Source organism: Carcharodon carcharias, chromosome 4 (assembly GCF_017639515.1).
Source record: "Carcharodon carcharias isolate sCarCar2 chromosome 4, sCarCar2.pri, whole genome shotgun sequence".
In the NCBI taxonomy this organism is placed as follows: domain Eukaryota; kingdom Metazoa; phylum Chordata; class Chondrichthyes; order Lamniformes; family Lamnidae; genus Carcharodon; species Carcharodon carcharias.
In genome coordinates, this window is record NC_054470.1 from 151397058 (window position 1) to 151419098 (window position 22041).

General features: G+C 41.4%; 1 protein-coding gene across 7 annotated transcripts in view; it reads left to right on the plus strand.

The window, feature by feature from the left end:
• atg10 (ATG10 autophagy related 10 homolog (S. cerevisiae)) overlaps positions 1 to 22041 on the plus strand; it is a 294562-nt gene that overhangs the window by 263334 nt on the left and 9187 nt on the right. For 6 of the 7 annotated variants that reach the window (XM_041186996.1, XM_041186998.1, XM_041186995.1 and 3 more), the window contains one exon: positions 15689 to 17690. In XM_041186996.1, coding sequence (XP_041042930.1) covers positions 15689 to 15800 — 112 coding nt within the window. In that variant the 3' untranslated portion in view covers positions 15801 to 17690. Of the gene's footprint in view, positions 1 to 15688; positions 17691 to 22041 lie in introns of those variants that run through there. The other variant, XR_005942884.1, reaches the window with a different exon arrangement.

Genomic DNA, 22041 nt, shown 5'->3' on the forward strand with positions numbered 1-22041 from the left:
TCTGATTCAGGCAGCATACGAACTTTGTGCTATCTACTCATTTAAATGATTGTAGTATGTAGCTAAACATTGTTGAGTGGCTGCACACCTGAGTAGGGCATGCAAGATCATGGGAGGCTAGCATGGGTTAAAGTTAGCCAATGCTACTTAAAGCCAACCAGGACCTCTTAAAGGAGAGGTGAATTTTGGCTGGAGCAGATGCTAGAAGCCATTGTAAAATTTTGTTTCATCTGCAAAAAACACAAAAATAGGCACAACATGGTAGAGAACGTCTTCAAGATTTTCTGATGCTGCACTGGAGGACTTGGGGAGCCTATAGTTTCTCCCCTTTCTCCATGACACCTGGACCAATCAGATTGAATAAGTTAGCCTGGATGATGAGTTCATAGAATGTTTTCAGGACAGTTTCTTAGAGAAGCATGTTCTCGCACAACCAGAGGGCAGGCTATTCTAGATCTGGGAATTTGCAATGTGGCATGATTAATGCATGACGTTATAGTGAAGGCACCTCTAGGTAACCAATGATCATGATATGATTGGATTTCACATTCAATTTGAGGGAGAGAGGAATGTATGTAAGACTACTGTTTTAAACTTAAATAAGTATATTTTTGAGGGCATGAAGACAGAGCTGGTTTAAATGAACTGGAAAATTAGGTTAAGGGATAGGTCAATAGAGATGCAGTGGCAGACATTTAAGGAAATATTTCAGAGTACTCAGAAAAGGTACATTCCAGTGAGAAAGAAAGGCTCTAAAGGGATGATATGCCATCCATGTCTAACTAAAGAAGTTAAAGATAATATCAAATTGAAAGAAAAAGTATGTAATTCCACAAAGATGAATGGCAGGTCAGAAGATTAGACAAAATATAAAGGACAGCAAAGAATGACTAAAAGATTAATAAGGGGGGAAAAATTAGAGTACAAGACAAAGCCAACTAGAAATATAATATCAGATAGCAAGAGTTTCCACAGGCACACCCACAGTGGTGTTAGGAAGGGAGTTCTGGGATTTTGACCCAGTGACAGTGAAGGAGCAGCAATATATTTCCAAGTCAGGATGGTGAGTGACTTGAAGGAGAATTTCCAAGTGGTGGTGTTCCAATGTGTCTGCAATCCTTGTCCTTCTATATGGTAATGTTTGTGGGCTTGGACGGTGCTGTCCAAGGAGCCTTGATGAGTTCCTGCAGTGCATCTTGTAGATGGTACACACATGAATCACAAAAAGTTAGTATGCAAGTACAGCAGATGATTAGGAAGGTAAATGGAATGTTGGCGTTTATTGCAAGAAGAATGGAATATGCACTTTGGTAGGAAGAATAGAGGCGTAGACTATTTTCTAAATGGGGAGAGAATTCAGAAATCTGGAATGCAAAGGGACTTGGGAGTCCTAGTCCAGGATTCTCTTAAGGTTAACTTGCAGGTTGAGTTGGTAGTTAGGAAGGCAAATGCAATGTTGGCATTTATTTCGAGAAGACTAGAATATAAAAGCAGGGATGTGCTGCTGAGGCTTTATAAGGCTCTGGTCAGACCACATTTAGAATATTGTGAGCAATTTTGGGCCCCGTATCTCAGGAAGGATGTGCTGGCCCTGGAGAGGGTCCAGAGGAGGTTCATGAGAATGATCCTAGGAATGAAAGGCTTAACATATAGGAACGTTTGAGGACTCTGGGTCTATACTCGATGGAGTTTAGAAGGTTGAGGGGGGATCTGATTGAAACTTACAGAATACTGAAAGGCCTGGATAGAGTGGACGTGGGGAAGATGTTTCCATTAGTAGGAGAGACTAGGACCCGAGGGCACAGCCTCAGAGTAAAGGGAAGACCTTTTAGAACAGAGATGAGGAGAAACTTCTTTAGCCAGAGAGTGGTGAATCTATGGAATTCATTGCCACAAAAGGCTGTGGAGACCAGGTCATTGAGTGCATTTAAGACCGAGATAGATAGGTTCTTGATTGGTAAAGGGATCAAAGGTTACGGGGAGAAGGCAGGAGAATAGGGTTGAGAAATTTATCAGCCATGATTGAATGGCGGAGCAGAATCGATGGGCCAAATGGCGTAATTTCTGCTCCTATGTCTTATGGTCTTATAAAAGTAGGGATGTTTTGCTACAGTTGTGCAGGATGTTGTTGACGCCACATCTGGAGTCCTGTGTACAGTGTTGGTCTCCTTATTTAAAAAAGGATATAAATGCATCAGGAGCAGTTCAGAGACTGATACCTGGGATAGAGGTGGTTATCTTATGAGGAAAGGTTGGACAGGCTGGGCCTGTGTCCATTGGAGTTTAGAAGAATGAGAGGTGATTTTATTAAAACATATAAGGTCCTGAGGGTACTTGAGAAGGTGGATGCTGAAAGGATGTTTCCCCCTATGGTAGAAACTAGAACTAGGGACACAGTTTAAAAATAAGGCATCCTCCATTTAAGACAGAGATGGGGAGAAATTTTTTCTCTGAGGATCATGAGTCTTTGGAACTCTCTTCCTCAGAGAGTGGTGGAGGCAAGGTCATTGAATAGCTTTAATGCAGTGGTAGATAAATTCTTGACTAACAAGGGAGCCAAAGGTTATCAGAGATAGGCAGAATGTGGAGTTGAGACCACAATTAGATCAGCTATGATCTCATTGAATGGCGGAGCAAGCTCAAGGGGCCAAATGGCCTACTTCTGCTCCTAATTCATATGTTTGTAAGTTCGTATCAGAGTCAGCTATCCAACCAATCAGCACCCTTTTCTCGCTAGTATAAATTGTTGTGATTGTTTGAAATTTAACATTCTTGTGTTTGTCCTGATGAGTCTAAGACAAAAATATTCAGCAACATGTCTCTTTTCAACAATATTCAACTTCTATACTGCCAAACAACTGAGAACTTTGTCCTTTGTACATAACTGTACTAAATTTAACTAAATTATGATCACTAACTCCAAAATATTCTCCCACTGATGCCCCTTCCACTTGCCCAACTTCACCACCAGTGGGTTTGAAGGTGGGGGTTCATAAAATTCAGCTTGAGGCCTTCCTGCCACCTATTCCCCCATCCCCAACCTGCATGAAATTTCAGAGGGCAGTGGAGTCTTCAGGGGTCCATTCACCCTTGGGCCTCTTGAAGCCTTTAAGTGGCCAATTAATGACCCTTACAGCTATTTTACCCACGGCAGGGGGAGCCCCACACCAAGTAGATAGCCTGGTAACTTTAGATGCATGGGCTGGTGATGGGCAAATGGTGGTGGGGTTTGGGGGAACTAGCTTTGCAGGACCCCTGTGCTCAATGGAGCCACCCTCCCCAAAGGTCATACTCCCCCCTTTACCTTCTCTGCCTGGCCTCTCAAATCTGGTCCCTCCCACCCTCACTGAGGCCTGCCAGCCTGAACCCTGTGAAATCAGCCCCGCCTCCCCCACTGCCTCTAGTCTCAGAAATGGCCATCACTCCTGCCTGACGCTGCCACGGCTACATAGCTGCCAGCCATCCAATTGTTTTGCAGCTCTGTAAGGCAGGACTTTCTGTCCCTGGGTTCTTTTACAACCTCAATTTTCTGATGTAGGATTTGAAACCATGACTTTCTGCCTCGGAGACAAGCGTGCTGTGGCTCACACCCTATAGGGTCTTCAGCTCACGAGCATTAACAGGGCTTGGTTTCATTTAGTTGGACTGAATTGACCTGCGTGAAACAATTGCAGCAGGAGTTGAATCTGAAATTGCCTGTTAACATCACATGATACACGGAAATCAGGCACCTTATCCATTAAGCCATACGGCCACCGGGGTGGAGTAGGGCAGAAGTCTTGCCTCCTGCCTATTAAAGGCCAATTGGCCATTAAATGACAGTGGGCAGCCGCTCTTCGCATGGAGATGGGAGGGTTCCCCACTGATTTTTTAGGTGGCAGGGACCACTGCACCCTGTAAAATCCAGCCTTAAGTCTAGAACTGCCCCTTATGTGCTGGTTAATAAGTTCTCCTGAATGCACTTTAAGAATTATATTGGTTCCTTTTACACTAATTCTATCCCAGTTAATATTAGGGTAGTTGAACTCCCCTAATATTATGGCCCTATAATTTTTGTGTTTCTCAGATATTTGCCTACATTTTTTTGCTTATACATCTCCCTCTGATTGGGCGTATGTAGTACACTTCCAACTGCGTGATTGCTCTTTTCTGTTCTGCAGTTCAACCCATATGGCCTCGTTTAATGATCCAATTAGCATATCATAAGAAACATAAGAAATAGGAACAGGAGTAGGCCATTCGATCCCTTGAGCCTGCTCCGCCATTCAATAAGATCATGGCTGATCTGCTTGTTTTGAATTCCACATTCCCAGCTGCCCCTGCTAGCCCTTGATTCCCTTGCCTAACAAGAATCTATCTACCTCTGCCTTAAAAATATTCAGTGACCCAGCCTCCATCACCTTCTGAGGCAGAGTTTCAAAATCGCACGACCCTTGGAGATGAGGTGAATTTTTTTTTCTCAGTCCTAAAAGGGCAACTCCTAATTTTAAAACAGTGCCCCTTAGTTCTGGACTCACCCACAAGAGGAAACATCCTTTCCACGTCCACCTTGTCAAGACCATTCAGGATCTTGTATACTTCAATCAGATCATCTTTCTTCAGGGCGGTAATTGTTTCTATAACCAACATTGCAACCTCACCTCCTATTTTAATCCCTCTATCAATCTGGAAACTATGTCACCGGGAACATTGAGCTGCTATTCCTGCCCCTTTTTAAGCCATGTTTCAGTATCACATTTCCAAATGTCTACATGTGCCCTCAGCTCATCTGCCTTATTCACTAGATTCCTTGCATTGAAATTTAAACTGGCATTGCCAAATTATTTTGCTATTTCTAGTCTGTTTCCTCTGCATTTCACACCCTCTTAATATTCTGCTTTCCATTTCGAGGTTTACACCTTTCCCTTCTGAGTCTACTCTCAGGTCCCCATTTCCTTGTCAAGATAATTTAAACCGTCTCCAACAGCATTAGCAAACCGTCCCTTGAAGATATTGGTTCCACCTGGATTGGGGTGCAACCTGTCCAGTTTGTGCAGGTTCCATCTCCTCCAGAACTAATTCTAATGTCCCAAGAGTCTAAAGCCCCCCTTCCTGAATCATCTCTCCAGCCACAAATGCATCTGTATTCTCCTCCTATATTTGTGCTCACTAGCACATGGCACCAGGAGTAATCTGGAGATTATTACCTTTGAAATCTTACTAACCAATGTTTTTCTGACTCCTAAAATCTGCTGCAGGAATACCTGTCTGTCCCGCTAACTACTGAATCTCCTATCAATATTGCTTTCCTGATCTTCCTCCTCCCCCTCTGCATCGTTGGTATTGTGGACTTGGCTCTGACTATATTCCCTAGAGAAACCCTCACCAGAACTGGATATCAGTTGGAAAGCAGGGTGCACTCCGGGATTCTTGCGCTACCTGTCTGGTCCTCCTTGCCTGTGAGGAGGCTGTGGGGTGACCACCTGCTGAAACTCGTTGATGCATTGGAGTGATGCCGGCTGCTGTCACTCCAATGCATCTGTGAGATTCAGAAGGTGGTCACCCTGCAGCCTCCATGCAGACAATGAGGATTAGGCAGGTAATGCAAGAGCCCCGAGTGTGTCCTGCTTAAGTTCCGAAAACTGGAGCTCAAGTTCCTCCAGCTGGCGTCACTTCCTACACAAGAAGCAACCCAAAGGTCTAACATGGCAAAGGATGTGCACTCCATGGGATGAGTGCCCTGCCATTCCTCTATTTATGAGACTGCAATGTAAACTTACCAGAAATAAACTAAGGGTTGTCCCTGACTTTGATAAAAAAATAATACTCAAGGGCTGATCAGAAAATCTTAAAGTGCTGACAACACTTCAGGTGTTTTTCCCTCTCTCCCTGATATTTGCACTGCCTTAGCTCCAGTATCTCACTGAATCGCATCGTTTTCTCTCAGTGTCTGTCAGCCTCACACTATCTTCTGTCAGGCGCTCTGTCCACTCTCATCGACTCTCGCATTGGACAGTATTTAATGGAGATGATCGGGGTCCTGTCTGCAGGCTGGAGAGCCATTGAGAGTACTGTGTCGCCCCTTTTAGGGAAAGCCAAATTTAGTGCACCTCAGGTACTTAAATGGACAACGGCAGGCCTTTCTCCAGATCAAAGATCCCAGGGGTGGAGGTCAGGCCTGCTGAGAGCTGCCAGCCAATCAGCGTCCAGCAGCTCTATTGAAGGCAGTGCCACCTGGGGTGCTGTGGCTGTTGCCAGTGGGACACGCATCTGAGGCCCAGGCACATCACTAGATCCCAGGCCACAGGCTAGTAATGGCGAGGTGGGGTGTGGGTCATGGGGCAGAGGATCAGCAGCAATAGACAGGAGTGGCTTGCACCTGCCACCCGCCCACCCCATGCACTGAGTGCCTTTGAATGAGGGCCATCCTCCAGGAGCTCGCAAGCAACCCCACATAGATTTGCTTGTTGTGCTCCCCACGTGGCAAGTCCCCTGCCCACTTCTGGTATATACCAGCGGCAGTGGGATGAGGGCATTAATTGCCTACTTAAGGACCTCAATTAGCGGTGGGGCAGGGAGGCCATCACGAGTCTTCCCACCATAAACTTAATTGGGATGGTGGCTGGAAGGCAGTAGGGTCCTCGCACACCATCATCCCACCTGATTAAATGCACCACCACCACCAAACACAGCATGGGGGAGAGCAGTAAATTCCGCCCATTGTTTCTCTCAGGCTCTCCCTCTTCACTCTCACTGACTCTCACACTGTTTCCCCTCAGGCTCACAGTGACCAGTAGATGATGCTGCTGAAATTTCACTGTGCTTACATGTTTTTTCCGATGTTATTGTTCTCATTTCTGGAGATTCTGAAATGCAACATGCCAAATTTACTTAACCAGGAGTTATGATGGTAAAATGAAAATAATAGGTAAGTCAACAGAAATATACCTTAAACAAAATAAAAATAAACTTGTGTAAGAGTTGAAACACCTTACCACTAAGCTAAGATTGTAAATATTTCAACAGTGCATTTCAGGACCAGACAGTTATCTTTCTTACCTATCAGTTGAAGTGGGGGTGGACATTTTAGTTTCTGAAGTATTGGATGTGAATTAGTCATTGATTCCTGTAAAGTGCTGTTGAACTGGAGTAATATTGACCGACTGATTACTGCCATGCTGAGAAAAGATGTCCTCTATTGGGGGAGAATAATTCTGGCATGACATTTACTTCACCATTTTTATTGATGCTAATAGAATGCTTTAAAATCCATAAGTAGGCAGGGGAGGTATGAAAAGTGAAAGAGCCTAAGGTGGTTTCATGATAACTCTATGAAAGTGCTGTAGGGTTTTAATTTATTCACAGGCATCGTTTGCAAGGTCAGCATTTATTGCCTATCTCTAATTCCCCTTGAGAAGGTGGATCTGAGCTGCCATCTTGAAATGCTGCTGTGAATATGTTGTAGGTCCTACTCACAGTGCTGTTAGGGAGGGAGTTCCAGGATTTTGACTTGGTGACACTGAAAGTTGTGCATTTGGAAGGTGCTGTTGAAGGAGCCTTGGTGAGTTGCTGCCGTGCATCTTGTTGATGGTACGCATCACTGCCAATGTGTGTCAGTAGTGGAGGAAGTGAATATTTAAGGCAGTGAACAGGGTTCTGATCAAGCTGCCTGCTTTGTCCTGAATGGTGTTGAGTTTCTTGTTCGCTGTTGGAGGTGCAGTCATTCAGGTAAGTGGAGAGTTTTCCATCACACTCCTGACTTGTGCATTGTAGAGGGTGGACAGGTTTTGGGGAGTCAGAAGATGAGATACTCACTGCAGAATTCCCAGCCTCTGACCTGCTCTTGTAGCCACAGTATTTATATGGCTAGTCCAGTTCAGTTTCTGGTCAATGGAAAATCCAGGATGTTGATGGCGGGGGATTCAGTGATGATAATGCTGTTGAACTTCAAGGGAAGATGGTTAGATTTTCTCTCGTTGGAGATGGTCATTGTCTGGCACTTGTGTGAAGTGAACGTTACTTGTGGTACAATCCGCAAAGGACAACCATGAACCAAAATAACCAAGTTTACTGAATTATCTCAAATAAAGAAATTACCAACGAACTCCCACATTTTGAATCTTTTACCTTAACAGGAAACAGAATCCACATAAATTAAACATGAATTAGCAGGCAAATTATGGTTGGTAAACTATAAATTACACATGGAATAGCAAATACATCAAAGGTTATCCCTTGATATCACAAACATTCTTTTCACATTCCACATTAAATTTATCACCATTTGCAATATCACAGTCTTTCCAACCTGGCCTCAGGAACACAGATCTTTCACTTTTCTCACTCGATGGATTTGATCACTTGATCAAATCACCTGATGTGACCTGCAATGGTAGCTCCACTCCATCCGAGTCCCCCTGGAGACAGTCGTCATCCAAACAGTACATTGCTGCAGAATCTCCTTGCTAGTCTTGATGGCACAGATTCCCCAGAGGCTCCTTTATCTGACTCCTTTAATTAACCTTGTAAAATGGTCTGATCGGTTTTGCCAAAACTGAAGCATAGCCATAGAATTGTCCAATTCACAATCTCTGCTGTAACCCTGTCTTCAGAATTCTGTCCTGTTTAACTGTATTACACACACACAACTTCTTGTAAATGTGCATTCTCTGCTCTCCCCTCAGCTGTAGCTCTCCTTTGTTCTTTATAGCAGTAGTTTCTTTGTCTTCTCTGTTTCGTGACAAATGGCTTTGTTGTAGCTTAACTTCCATCCTGTTGATACTGCTTCCAGGCCAATGATCGCCAGGTCACATGGATCAGTATTTCTTATTATCCAAGAAAATGACAATTGAATTACAAAATTACAATTTTATTGGGGAGACAGTGGCATAGTGGTAATGTCGCTGGACTTGTAATCCAGAGGTCCAGGCTAATGCTCTGGGGATGCGGTTTCAAATCCCACCACTGCAGTTGGTGGAATTTGAATTCAGTTAAGAAATCTGGAATATAAAGCTGGTCTCAGTGATGGTGACCACAACAACTGTCATTGTCGTAAAAACCCATCTGGTTCATTCCCCTTTAGAGAAGGAAATCTGCTCTCCTTACCTGGTCTTGCCTACATGGGACTCCAAACCCACAACAATGTGGTGGACTCTTAACTAAGGGATGGGCAACAATGCTGGCCTCACCAGCAATGCCAACATCCCATGAAAGAATAAAGAAAATCCCTTTACAATTGATGCAATCTCTTAAAAATGCTTTTCAAACATTTTTTAAAAAAAATTATAGATTCCAGACATTTTAAAGAAATTACAAATTTTCCTGACACTACTGCTTCTGGGTCAAAAGTCGTCATACTTGCCACTTACTAGCCCAGCCTCAATGTTTTCCCAGTCTTGCTACATGCAGGCATAAATCTCTTTAGTATCTGAAAAGTGGTGAATGGTGCTGAACATTGTGCAATCACCAGCAAACACTCCTCCTGCTGACCTTATGATGAAGGGAAGGTCATTGATGAAGCAGCTGAAGATGGTTGAGCCTAGGAACTCCTGTGACAAAGTCCTGGGACTGAGATGATTGGTCAGCAACAACTACAACGATCTTCTTTTGTGCTTGATTCCAACCAGTTGAGAGGTTTCCCCCAATTTCATTGACCTCAATTTTGCTAGGGTTCCTTCATGTCACATTTTGTCAAATGCTGATTTAATGTCAGGGGAAGTCATTCTCACCTCACCCCTGGAATCTGAGGCTGTAAGGAAGTCTGGAGCCAAGCCCTAGTGGAACCGAAACGGAATGCCACTTGATAGCACTGTTGATGACAGGTACCATTACTTTGCTGATGAGTTAGAGTAGACCAAGAGACCAGTAATTGGCTCGATTGGATTTGTTTTGCTTTTGTGGAAAGGGCATACCTGGGCAATTTTGCAATTTTCCACATTGTTGGTTAGATGCCATTGTTCTCGCTGTACTGGAACAACTTGGTTAGAGGAACAGCGAGTTCTAGCACAAGTCTTCAGTCCTACAGCCAGAATGTTGTCAGAGCCTATAGCCTTTGCTGTATCCAGCATTTTCAGCCATTTCTTGCCATCATGTGGAGTGAATCAAATTGGCTGAAGACTGGCATCTGTGATGCTGTGGGCCTCAGGAGCAGGCTGAGATGGATCAACATTTCTGGCTGAGGATGGTTGCAAATGTTTCAGCTTTATCTTTTTCACTGATGTGCTGGGATCCTACATATATAGGATGGAAATGTTTGTGGAGCCTCCTCCTCCAGTTGGTTGTTTAATTGTCTAGCAACATTCACAATTGGATGTGGCATGACTGCAGAGTTTTGTTCTGTTCCTTGGTTGTAAGATCGCTTAGTTCTGTCTATATATTGCTTCCACTGTTTATCGTGTGTATGTACTTACTCTGTTGTAGCTTCACCAGATTGGCCTCTCATTTTAAAGAATGCGTGATGCTGCTCCTGGCATGCTTTCCTATATTCATCATCGAACTAAGCTTTGACCCTGGTTGGATGATAATGGTAGAGTGGTGGATATGCTAGGCCAAGAGATCACAGATTGTGGTTGAATACAATTCCGCTGCCCACAGTGCCTCATGATGGCCAGTTTTGAGTTGCTAGATCTGTTCTAAATCTATTCCATTTAGCATGGTGGAAATGCCACACAACATGATGAAGGTTGTTATCATTGTGAAGACAGATTTTTGTCTCTATTAGGACTGTGCGGTGGTCACTCCTACCAATACTGTCATGGATAGATGGATCTGTGACAGGTAGATTAGTGAGGACGAGGTCTAGTAGGTTTTTCCCTCCTGTTGGTTCTCTCACCACCAGCCATAGGCCCCATCTGGCAGGTTTCAGCCAGCTCGATCATTGGTCGTGCTACTTGGCCACTCTGAGTGGTAGACATTGAAATCCCCCATCCAAGTACATTCTGTGCCCTTAATACTCTCAGTTCTTCTTCCATGTAATGTTCAACATGGAGGAGCATTGATTCATCATTTGAGGGAGGTGGTGATCAGATGGTTTCCTTGCCCATGTTTGACTTCATGGGGTCCATAATCAATGTAAAGCAATTAAATAAACAAACGACAATGAACTGTATTTGTGCAGGAAGGATATAAGGCTTAGTGGGATGAAATTGTGCTTTGCGATATTATTAACAAAAAAGTATTGCTGAACAAAGAGATATACTGTTGACGCTTCTCGTCACATTTAACAGCAATCTCATGAAAAGGGCCTGAGCCAGTCGCTCACCATGCAAGCTTGACACCAAATTTAGGCCCATCAAAGCTATCCTGGGGGATATGGCTACCCCGATTACTGCCTGCTGCTTATCGTGCATACTCACAAATGGACCTAAGGCTGCCACTTTTGGACCGAAACAGTGTCCAGTCTACCTCAAATTACCCTGGAAAGATAAAGTATGTCAAAAATTTGAGCAACAGGTGAAGCTAGCTCTTTCATGCTGCTACTATGCATTGGCAACACGACTGGTATTTTCCACTAACAGGATGTTGTAGTCAAGCCAAAAAGATGTTGTGCCTACCACACAACTGAGTAATGTGGTATATGGATATCAGTGCTGGTGTAATGCCAGATACGTAGGCTGTACCATCGACTGGCAGATCATATCAAACAGCACGCCCCTTTGGCTGTTTGCAATAGGCAGAGTACTGACTGTACTCAAACAACCCGTGCTTGCAAAACTCTGAATGTAATGTCTAATGTTGCATCTGATTCTGCGATTGGGCAATATTTGCTGAACAATCCTGAGTGTACCCAGAATTACACTAACAACCAATTTAAGATTATTAGTCAGACATGCAATGAGGCTCATTTACACTTGCTAGAAGCTACATATATTCATATGCTCGGACCTGTCCTCTGCAGGTAAAAGGAACATGTCCAGACATTGTTTTTGAATAAACAAAAGCATGAGGAACAATAGCTTCCTGGTGCATTCGCCATGGCAATGTCTCAACCAATTAGCACCCCTTTTCTCTTGCAGTATAAATTGTTGTTCCCCTTAAGTTTGGCATTTTTGCATCTGTCCTGATGAATGCAAGATAAAAAGCTTCAACAGCATGTCTCTATTTTTCAGCAATACTCAAGTTCTGTACTACCAAATGACTATTAGTTGAATTGTTTGATTCATTGGCCAAAATTTTCCCCTTGATGGGCGGGCGGGCCCCACTGGCTCGGCTGCGGGCAGGCAGCCGAACTCCACTGCTGAAACGGGGCCTGCTGCCATTTTGAGTGGGCGGACCAATGAAGGCCCATCCAACGGCCTGCCCGACAGGAAGCGCATAGCGCTTCCTGTGCTGGGGGGGGAGAGATTCCCCATCTGTCAAAGTGTGTCTTCCGCCCATGCGCACGAAACAGCGCACTGTTCCCTGAGAATAAGTGCTGTCTCAGGGACATCACTGACAGTGTAAAAAACTTGAAAAATATAAAAATTATTAACATGTCCCCCTCATGTGACAATGTCACACGAGATGGGACATGTTAATAATAAGCACATAAACTTTATTAAAGTTTTAAAAAACGGACATGAGCCTCATCCCGCCAGTGGATGAGGTTTCATGTATTATCAGAAGCCCGCTGGGGCTCTTGGCCTGCCTGTCAGCCTTAAGGTTGGACAGGCAGCGTCTTTAATTATCTTAATTATCCTGTCAATGGCCAGCTGATTTCGCTGTCTGCCCGCCTTCCTCAATATTTAAATGGACCGGGATGACATCGGGGGTTCCTCCCGATGTCATCCTGCGTCATTTTCCCGTCAGCGAGTGGGCCCCGCCCCCAAATCGCCGACGGGAAAATTCTGCCCATTATTTTGTTATGATCCCCAGCTGAGGTTACCACTGGACAAGCCTGATCCCAGGGTGGAATAATCCTAACTTTTATTTGTTTGTTTAGATACTTGGAGAGGGGGCACTGAACAGAGTCACCGCAGTCAGCTAATGAACTTTTAACAAAAGAATAAAACATTTATTAAACAAGACAAGATAAACTATATTACAATATTGCTTTACCCACAACTATATCTTTATAGATATATACAGATTTGTAAGGATAACACAAGTTATAAAAGCTATCTTATACTCTAATGTTCACAGTCCATGTAAACGAATAGGTGACCCGTTAGTCAGGTGTACCACACTCTGAAACCAATTAACAGATGCCACCTCAAACGGATGCTAAGGATCTCTCCTCAGCTCCCTCCAGATGTTTGTCATACTGTGAGCCAACTGGTTTCACTGAACTCCATCCTTCACATGAGGGTTTCCAATCTCCATTCTCGAAGAACTCACTTTGGAATCTTCTCCCAAACTCATACTGTCATTCAGTCGCCTTCCGCAAGGGTTCACCTCCAGGGTTTTGAACTCTCCTTCCTATGTTCCTTTCCCCTGGGTCACCACATGCGTTCAAGTTTTGCTTAACGCACTCTCTCTCATTGACTTCGCAGTCAACAGTACACCAATGTCACTTGTTGCTATGGGCATGTGAAGCAGACCTTCAGCCATCTCTTTGGAGCTCCTGACTTCTCACAACCCTGCGTCGCTTTGACTCTGCTTCCTGCAACTTGAAGCTTTATGCTTGGAGCCTTTCTCTGCTCCTCTCTGTTAGCTCCACTTAACAGGACCTTTTCCAGGCTCCTGTCCTTCTTTTGATTAGAAGATCTATTTGTGATTTTCTCTTGTACCATTCCCCTGGATTCTTGAGAACTTTCTTCTTTAGCTTGGGGTTTGCTTTCTGTCCGTTTTCCAGTCTCTCTCTGGCAGCTACTTTCAAACAACCTTAGCTTGGGACTAGCTATCTGTGCCTTCTAGGTTGCTTCTGCCTGACAGCTGTCTTCAAAACTGAACTCAAATCTGTAGGAGGTACCTGTCTCTCTGGACCCCTGCTGCTAGACAACAGCCGATTTTTCTACTCTTGTGTTTGCTTAACTTCCCTTAGTCGTAAACTCTCATTAGAAATGCAGGCACCTTTTAAAGTGAAACTAAAACTCAACTTGACCTTTTCTTAACACACAGATGCAGAAATACAAATCAAACTTAAACATTAAAGCTAAAACTCATTCCTATCACCCACAAATACCAATATAACTTACTTAAGTTATCTCTATTTCCTAACAATTTGAACAAAGATATCGACTATGTTAAATGTTAAATGCTTTTGTTAAAATAACAAACAGATTAATTCATTAACTTCATCTGAATGCTTGTGTGTGTTCTTACTAATATTGCACAATGTGATATCAACCCTTCATGTCCATTGTTACTAGTAATCATTTGTTAAAAGGTGCTGTGGAACAGTAGGGTGAGGATACATCCCTTTGATTGTCTAGAAGTCAAATTTTAAGTGCTGGTCAGTGAAAGAAGAGAGATAAGTAGAAGCAAGTTTGTTCCCTACATGAGTGGAGAAAACTGGTGGCAAGATCTGCTTTGGCTGATCTTATGTTTCATCTAACAATTGGTGACAGATTAGTATTGACAGAAGTCTAGTAGTAGCTACCCATCTGCCCTCATGTAACAAATTATATCCAAGAAAAGGCAAATATTCAGAATTTGCTTCAGCTTGTTTGTAGAATACTGTTAATTGACAAAGATTATGTAGTTACATAACCTACACTGTAACATTCTGCTTTCGAGTTAAGGAGCAGAATAAATAGTCTTTTATGGTTAGCATTCAGACTGCTAAGGGGATTGCAATGTTAAAGAACAAGATGCAAGGATTTTTTAGGACAAACTTAGCACAAATACAGTTATTTCTCTGTCAGATTTGCACTGCCTGGTTTCTTCAACTAGTTTTGTCTCATCAGTATAAAACTTGTAGTGGGTAGAAAGGTTAGAAATCTATTAAGGCTTCCCCCTCAATGGTTTATTGACCTTATCAACTGAAGAGTTTAGTGATATAGACTAAGAAGGACCCAGATTTGACCCTAACATATGCTGCATTAGCTGATCACAGCCAAGCAGCAGTCGGGGCACTAAAATTGGCCTCAGCACTCTTGGATTAAAGAGTGGGAAATCAGCTAAGATTGTTGGTCCTGATCATTATCCAGCAATCCCTGTTGGAACTGATTGTGTTTAGATGGTGGATGAGGACAGCACAACGTTTGTCTGTAATCCTCCCCCCCACCCCACCTCCCGATGATGGTGAAACAGCTTGCTTACATTCACTGTAAATGTGAATAATGGCCATTTGAGCGAGGCCCTGGAGAGCACCCTGCGCCCACTGAGCCATATCCTTAGCAAGGAGTCAGTTACTTCAAGAAAGGGGAGTGGAGAAAACCGGTGAGTAAAGAGAAAAATATGTAATGAGGGGAAAAAAAGCATTGCAGAGCTCAAACTCTGCCTTTCAGACATGTCTAAAAATGTGACTGGTTTCTCGTGATTGGAAACACATTTTAGAGTTACTGACATTCAGATTCAGAATACTTCGGGCTGTATGAGCTGTGCTGCCATGCAGGCAATCCTTTTGTAATTCATTATAAGTGCCTTTGAAAATGTCCGTTTTACTTGTATTTGTTCCACATGGTAATGCAAAGCATACACTTATTATGTTGCAAATACTGCTTTGTTAAATCTGGTAATACAGAAAACAAAAATGTTTCAAAACTGTAATCGCCTATTTTTAAAAAAAAAATTCAGTGTGCCTTTTTTTAAGACAATGTCATGCTTATTTTATGTTTCTTTTGTTTAGGAATGTAAATTACATCACAAGCTGGCTGAGCATGATGGGGCCAGTAGTGGGACTCGACGTGCCGTTGAGCTATGCCACAGCTGTGTCACAGGGCATTTTTGACCTAAATTGAAAAAAGTATGTGTGTACAATATATTTATTTTCCACAATGTGCTTTCAGTTTAACAATTTTTTAGCAGAAGCAAATATGTGGAGCAGTAGTTGGAAACAAAGGACTGAAATCAAGAATTATGTTTTTCATTGTTGTAGGGAATGTTTGTGATGAGAAATATAAATATTACACTTCTTTGGTGTGTAGATATTTCAATTATCAATAATCCCACTTAGCTTGTAAATCTTTAACACCAGATCTTTTGTACTGAGGAACAGGGAAGGTGGTGGCTGTATTGGAGAAAGAGAAGTGGAAATGTTTTTGAAAGCAAAGTGGTAGTGATCCAATGAAGGGTCATGGGGATTGAATGTATATGAGCATGTCAGTTATTCTAGTTTGATCAAAAAGGGTTTGCTGTTCTTGCTGTTACACAGTAGGGATTTCCTAATAATGTTCGTATTGATAAATCTTAACATGCAATAACATTTCCATTTTCTTTGCCAGACCATTAGTTCAAAATAAAGCATTTCAATTTCTTGTCTGGTATAAATGAAAGATTATTTAGGTTACATAAAATTAATATTCGTTTGATGAGCATAATACTCTACTCTTAAATTTCACATTATACAACTACAAATCACTGGTGCTGCCTCAATGGGTTGAATGTCCTTTTATCATGCTATCACATTTTATGGTTCCATGAATGCAAGTATAGCTGAGGGACTTGACTAACTTTAAATTCTGCACTTAAGTTTTCTGCAGGGTGACAAGTTCCAGCAAACATCATCTTGGTAGGTGGTCCCTTCCCACCTCATTCCAGTGGGGGGGGTCACTCGAGGAACAGAGACTGGTAAACTGAAATGTGTGCAAACCATTATGCACTCCTAACTAAGAAAAAAATGTGTGGGGAGGAACCAGAAAATTACATAACAAAGAAGATTTTCTAGTTTCTTTTTTTCTAGAGAATATTTGGAGTCAATAAATTTTTAAAAATCAGTGGCTGTTTATTGCTGAGAGTATAGCCACCACTGAATTCTGAGAAGAAAAACAACAATTTTTATCCAAAATCAAATGACCAGCTTCTTACTTGCACTGTCAAGCTTCGTTCTTAGTATTTACTACTTAATCACTCTGTGATTAGTCTGTGCTGATGAAGAAAACTTACCTTTGACCAGTATGATTTTAATAGTTAACAAAAGAATCTGTGTTCTCTGAGCTTTAAGATTTTTTTTAGACACTGTGGCAGTGAAAGCTAATGTGGACATGTGTGCTGAAGTGTAGCAGAATGCACTTAACACTAAAAGGAAGACAAATTTTTGACTGAAACCTTGGGATATTTGGACACGATAAAATGAAATTAAAACTGAGAATAAACTAGATCAGCCTGAGAAGAGGAAAACCAATTTTTTTTGTTTATAAACATTAATAATATGCTGTAATTTTTGAATGATACAGAGAAGCTCTCTTAAAAACCGTTTCTTCTTGCTCTAAATAGCAGACACAAAGATTCAAACACATGGATGGATGCATTTTGTTTTGAACATATAGTTTACATTTTCTTTGTTTTTGGAAGTGTCTTAGTGTCTGCAAATCTAGCTTAATGTTGACACATATTGTGCAAAAGAAATAAGTGAAAATAAGGTATTATAGAAGCTGTTACGGAATAGCACAAATCAGAATGAAAATACAATGGAGCCCTCTTCAGGTCAACTTAAGTTACCTCTAGAAATGCCTATAACTGTCAATTTAAAAATAGATATAAGCATATCTGTTAACATAAGTTAATGTTATAAAGTTGAACTATGGAATATTCTTGGAGAATTTTTTCATGTATTTGTACTCACTAATTTGTTTTTATTGCTAATGTTTAATTTGTTTTGTACTTACTCAAGCAATAAACAGTACTCAAGATACTGTTTACATTTTTCATTCACTGCTTTTACATTTGTTTAACCTTGTCTGGTTATATTCCAGTTGCAAATTTAAGGTTAAGGATGCACTTCCGAATATTAGCACAACAAATGCAGTTGACTGCCTTTTAAACATAAAAAAAAATCAAACCAGAAGTATTCCTGGAAAACCTATTAATTCCTTTCATGCAGTGAATCAGTCATTAAAATAACAATGTACAAAACTTTAAAATTCTGAAACTGTATTACTTTAATTTCCTTGAACTTCTATTTGGCATTTTTTCAACAGAGCACAGAAGATTTATCCAATTGAGTGCACGTGTCCTGCATATATTTTAGATAAATATAAATCTGGTGCACACTAAAGGAACAGTGACAGGCAGAGCTGAGACCATGTTGAACGTAATTTTGCAAGTCTAGCTTATCAGCTATTGCAAGTACAGCATATACATGTGACAACAGGCAAAATAATTGAGTGAGTGTGTAGACTTCCAATCTTGAACCAAGGCAACTAAACAGCAATTCTTCAGTTACTTAAAGGTTCCAGAAAGATAAGAAGCAAGCACCTTGCGACTTCATTAACCTTCTCCCCACTTTATCTTAAGGTGTTAAGCTCAAAAAAAAATCACTGCACTAACTACCTCTCTTCATTCCATGCATTTTGGTTGTTAGGCCAAATTAATATTGTACCCTTCCACTCAAACAAATTGTTCCATTCAGGCTGTCATGATGGAATTTCAGACACACTCTTCCATTAGAACAATTCATCATAAAAGAGAACACTGTACCATCAGTAGAATTTACTGAATCGCCCATTCAATGTCTGGAAAATATGTATTTAGATGAAGAAATTTTTTGAACTTATTTGTGCCTTGGAGTTGAAAATCTTAGACATCTTGCAAGCTGAACAGTAAAATACTGCATGCTGTTGTTTGTGATTTTAGCTGTTAACTCCTATTGGTTGAATACCTTTTGCTCAGATTACACATTCTGCCATGTGTGCAGTTGTTTTCTGTATAATAGAGCATATAATTCTGAGATTATAGTGAGTTAAAAATAATATAGATTGGACTTCAGAAAATTACCCTTAATGTATCAAAAGAAACAAGCAGAAATCTTCTCTTTTCACTACAAATTCTTTTATTATGGAAAATAAGCAATTCAGGCTCCAGAAATAAACTGTAGAAACAAAAGAACTGAGAACAAGTCGAGGATACTATCCATTAAGATGCTACTAGGTGAAAGGCTTGCATATATTGCACAGTGAACTTAGGAACAGGATGAGCCCATTCAGTCCCTTGAGCCTGTTCCACAAATCAGTTAGATCATAGATGGTCTGACCTCAACTCCATTTACTCGCCTTTGCTCCATTCCCTTTGAAACTGTAACCTAAGAAAAATCTAGCAATTCTGAAGATTTCAATTGTCCCAGAATCCACAACCTTTTGGGGGAGTTCCAGAGCTCTACTGCCCCTTGTGTGGAAAGATGCTTCTGAATGACCTAGCTCTAATTTTAACAATGCACATACACCTTGGAAAGTTTTTTAATTGATTTAACTATCTATGCCTCGTTGCCATTAATAGAATTATAAGTTAATAGCATAGTGCGACAGGCTTCACTTGAACCGTGCTGGGACCAGTGTCCTGGCGAATCAAATAACTAGGGCTATAGAGATGGCTTTAAACTAAGTAGGGGGGGAGGTGGTTCTGGAGAGGGGATACATAGGCATACAAAGCAAAACGTTATGGCAGCATTGCAGGGCAGCTATTTAGATATTGATACCCAGAGTGTGACAGGAAGGGACAGAGGGTACAACCACAAAAAAAACGCAGCAAATAGGGTCAAAGGTAGGGGGAGGGGGAAATGGTAAAAAAGCAAAATTAATGGCTCTTTACTTAAACGCACATAGTATTCGGAACAAAATAAATGAATTAATGGCAAAAATAGCAGTTAATGGGTATGATCTTATAGCCATTACGGAGACATGGTTACAAGGAGATCAAAGCTGGGAACTAAATAATCAGGGGTATGTGACTTTTCGAAAGGACGGACAGGAAGGAAAGGGTGGTGGGATAGCTTTGTTAGCAAGAAATTATCTTGGGTTGGAAGATGTAGATTCCATATGGCCAGAGGTAAATAACAAGGGAAGAAGACACTGGTAGGAGAAGTCTATAGGCCCCCTAACAGTAGCTATTCTGTAGGACAGAGAATAAATCAGGAGATAATGAGGGCTTATAAAAACGCAGGACAATAATCATGGGTGACTTTAATCTTCATGTAAATATGGAAAATCAAATTGGCAGAAGTAGCCATGAGCAAGAATTTGTAGAGCATATTCGGTACAGTTTTCTAGATCAATGTGTTGTGGATCCAACCAAGGATCAGGCTTTTTTTGGATTTGGTAATGTGTAATTAGGCAGGTTTAATAAATGTTCTCAGAGTAAAAGGTACCATAGGAAACAGTGACCATAACATGGCAAAATTTAGCATTCAGTTTGAGAGTGAGAAACTTGGGTCAGAAACAACTGTGCTCAACTTAAATAAGGGTAATTACAAATGAATGAGGAGAGAGTTGGCTGGAATGGACTGGGAAAGGAGTTTAGCAAAAAAGACAGTTGATGAACAATGGCAGATGATTCACAAAGTTGTATCCCAGTAAGATAGAAGGATTCAAGGAAGGGGATAAATCAACCATGGTTAACCAATGAAGTTAAGGATAGTATCAAAGTGAAAGAAAAAACAACATGGGAAACATTAGTGATAAGCCAGAGGATTGGGAAAGTTTTAAAAGCCAACAAAAGATGACCAAAAAATAATAGAGGGAGAAAATAAACTTTGAGGGTAAACTAGCAAGTAATATGAAAACAGACAGTAAGAACTTCTTTAAATATATAAAAAGGAAGAGAGAGGTCAAAGTGAACATAGGCCCCTTGAAGAATGAGGCTGAGGAAATAATAATGGGGAACCAGGAAATGGCAGAGGAGTTGAATAAATACTTTGCATCAGTCTTCATGTTAGAGAACACTAATAACATTCTGAAAATACTAAATAATCAAGGGGCAAAAGGGCAGTGGGGGGGGAGGAAATAAATAAAATAACTATCACTAGGGAAAAAGTACTAGGGAAACTAATGGGGCTAAAGGCCGATAAGTCCCCTGGACCTGATGGGTTGCATCCTAGGATATTCAAGGAAGAAGCTACACAATTAGTGGATGCACTGGTAGTAATCTTTCAAGAATCCTTAGATTCTGGAAATGTCCCAGAAGATTGTAAAGCTGCCAATGTGACGCCCTTGTTCAAAAAGGGAGGGAGACAAAAAAAGGTAACTATAGGCCAATTAGCTTAACCTCGGTCATTGGGAAAATGTTAGAGTCTATTATAAAGGATGTAAGAGCAAAGCATTTAGAAATGCATAATATAATCAAGCAGAGTCAACGTAGCTTCATGACAAATTTATTAGAATTCTTTGAGGATGTAAGAAGCAGGATAGATAAAGGGGAACCAGTAGATATAATATATTTGGATTTCCAAAAGGCGTTCAATAAGGTACTGCACATAAGGTTCCTTAATAAGATAAGAGCCCATGATGTTGGGGTTAGTATATTAGCAGGATAGAGGATTGGCTAACTAATGTCAGACAGAGAGTTGGGATAAGCGGTGGAGGGGGGCGATTTTCAGGATGGCAACCTGTAACTAGTGGAGTGCCACATTGATCAGTGCTGGTGCCACAATTATTCACAATATATAGTTATGACCTAGATGAGGGAAGTGAAAGTACTATTGTCAAGTTTGCAGAAGACACAAAAATAGGTGGGAAGGCAAGCGGTGAGGATGACACAGAGTCTACAGAGGGATATAGGCAGGCTAAGTGAGTAGGCAAAAACTTGGCAGATGGAATGTAATGTGGGAAAATATGAAGTTACGCACTTTGGCAGGCAGAATAGAGGAGCTGAATATTATTAGACCACATTTAGAATACTGTGAACAGATTTGGTCCCCTTTTCTAAGGAAAGATAAACTGGCATTTGAGGCAGTCCAGAGAAGGTTCACTAGGTTGAACCCGGGTATGGAGGGATTTTCGTATTAAGAGAGGTAGAGTAGGTTGGGCCTGTACTCATTGGCATTTCGAAGAATAATGGGTCACCTATTTAAGACAGAGATGAGAAGGAATTTCTTTTCTGAGGGTAGTAAATCTGTGGAATTCTCTACCGCAGAGGGCTGTAGAGGCTGGGTTGTTAAGTATATTCAAGGCGGAGATAGACAGATTTTTAATCAGCAAGGGAATCAAAGGTTATGGGGAAAATGCAGGAAAGTGGAGTTGAGGATTATCAGATCAGCCATGATCTCATTGA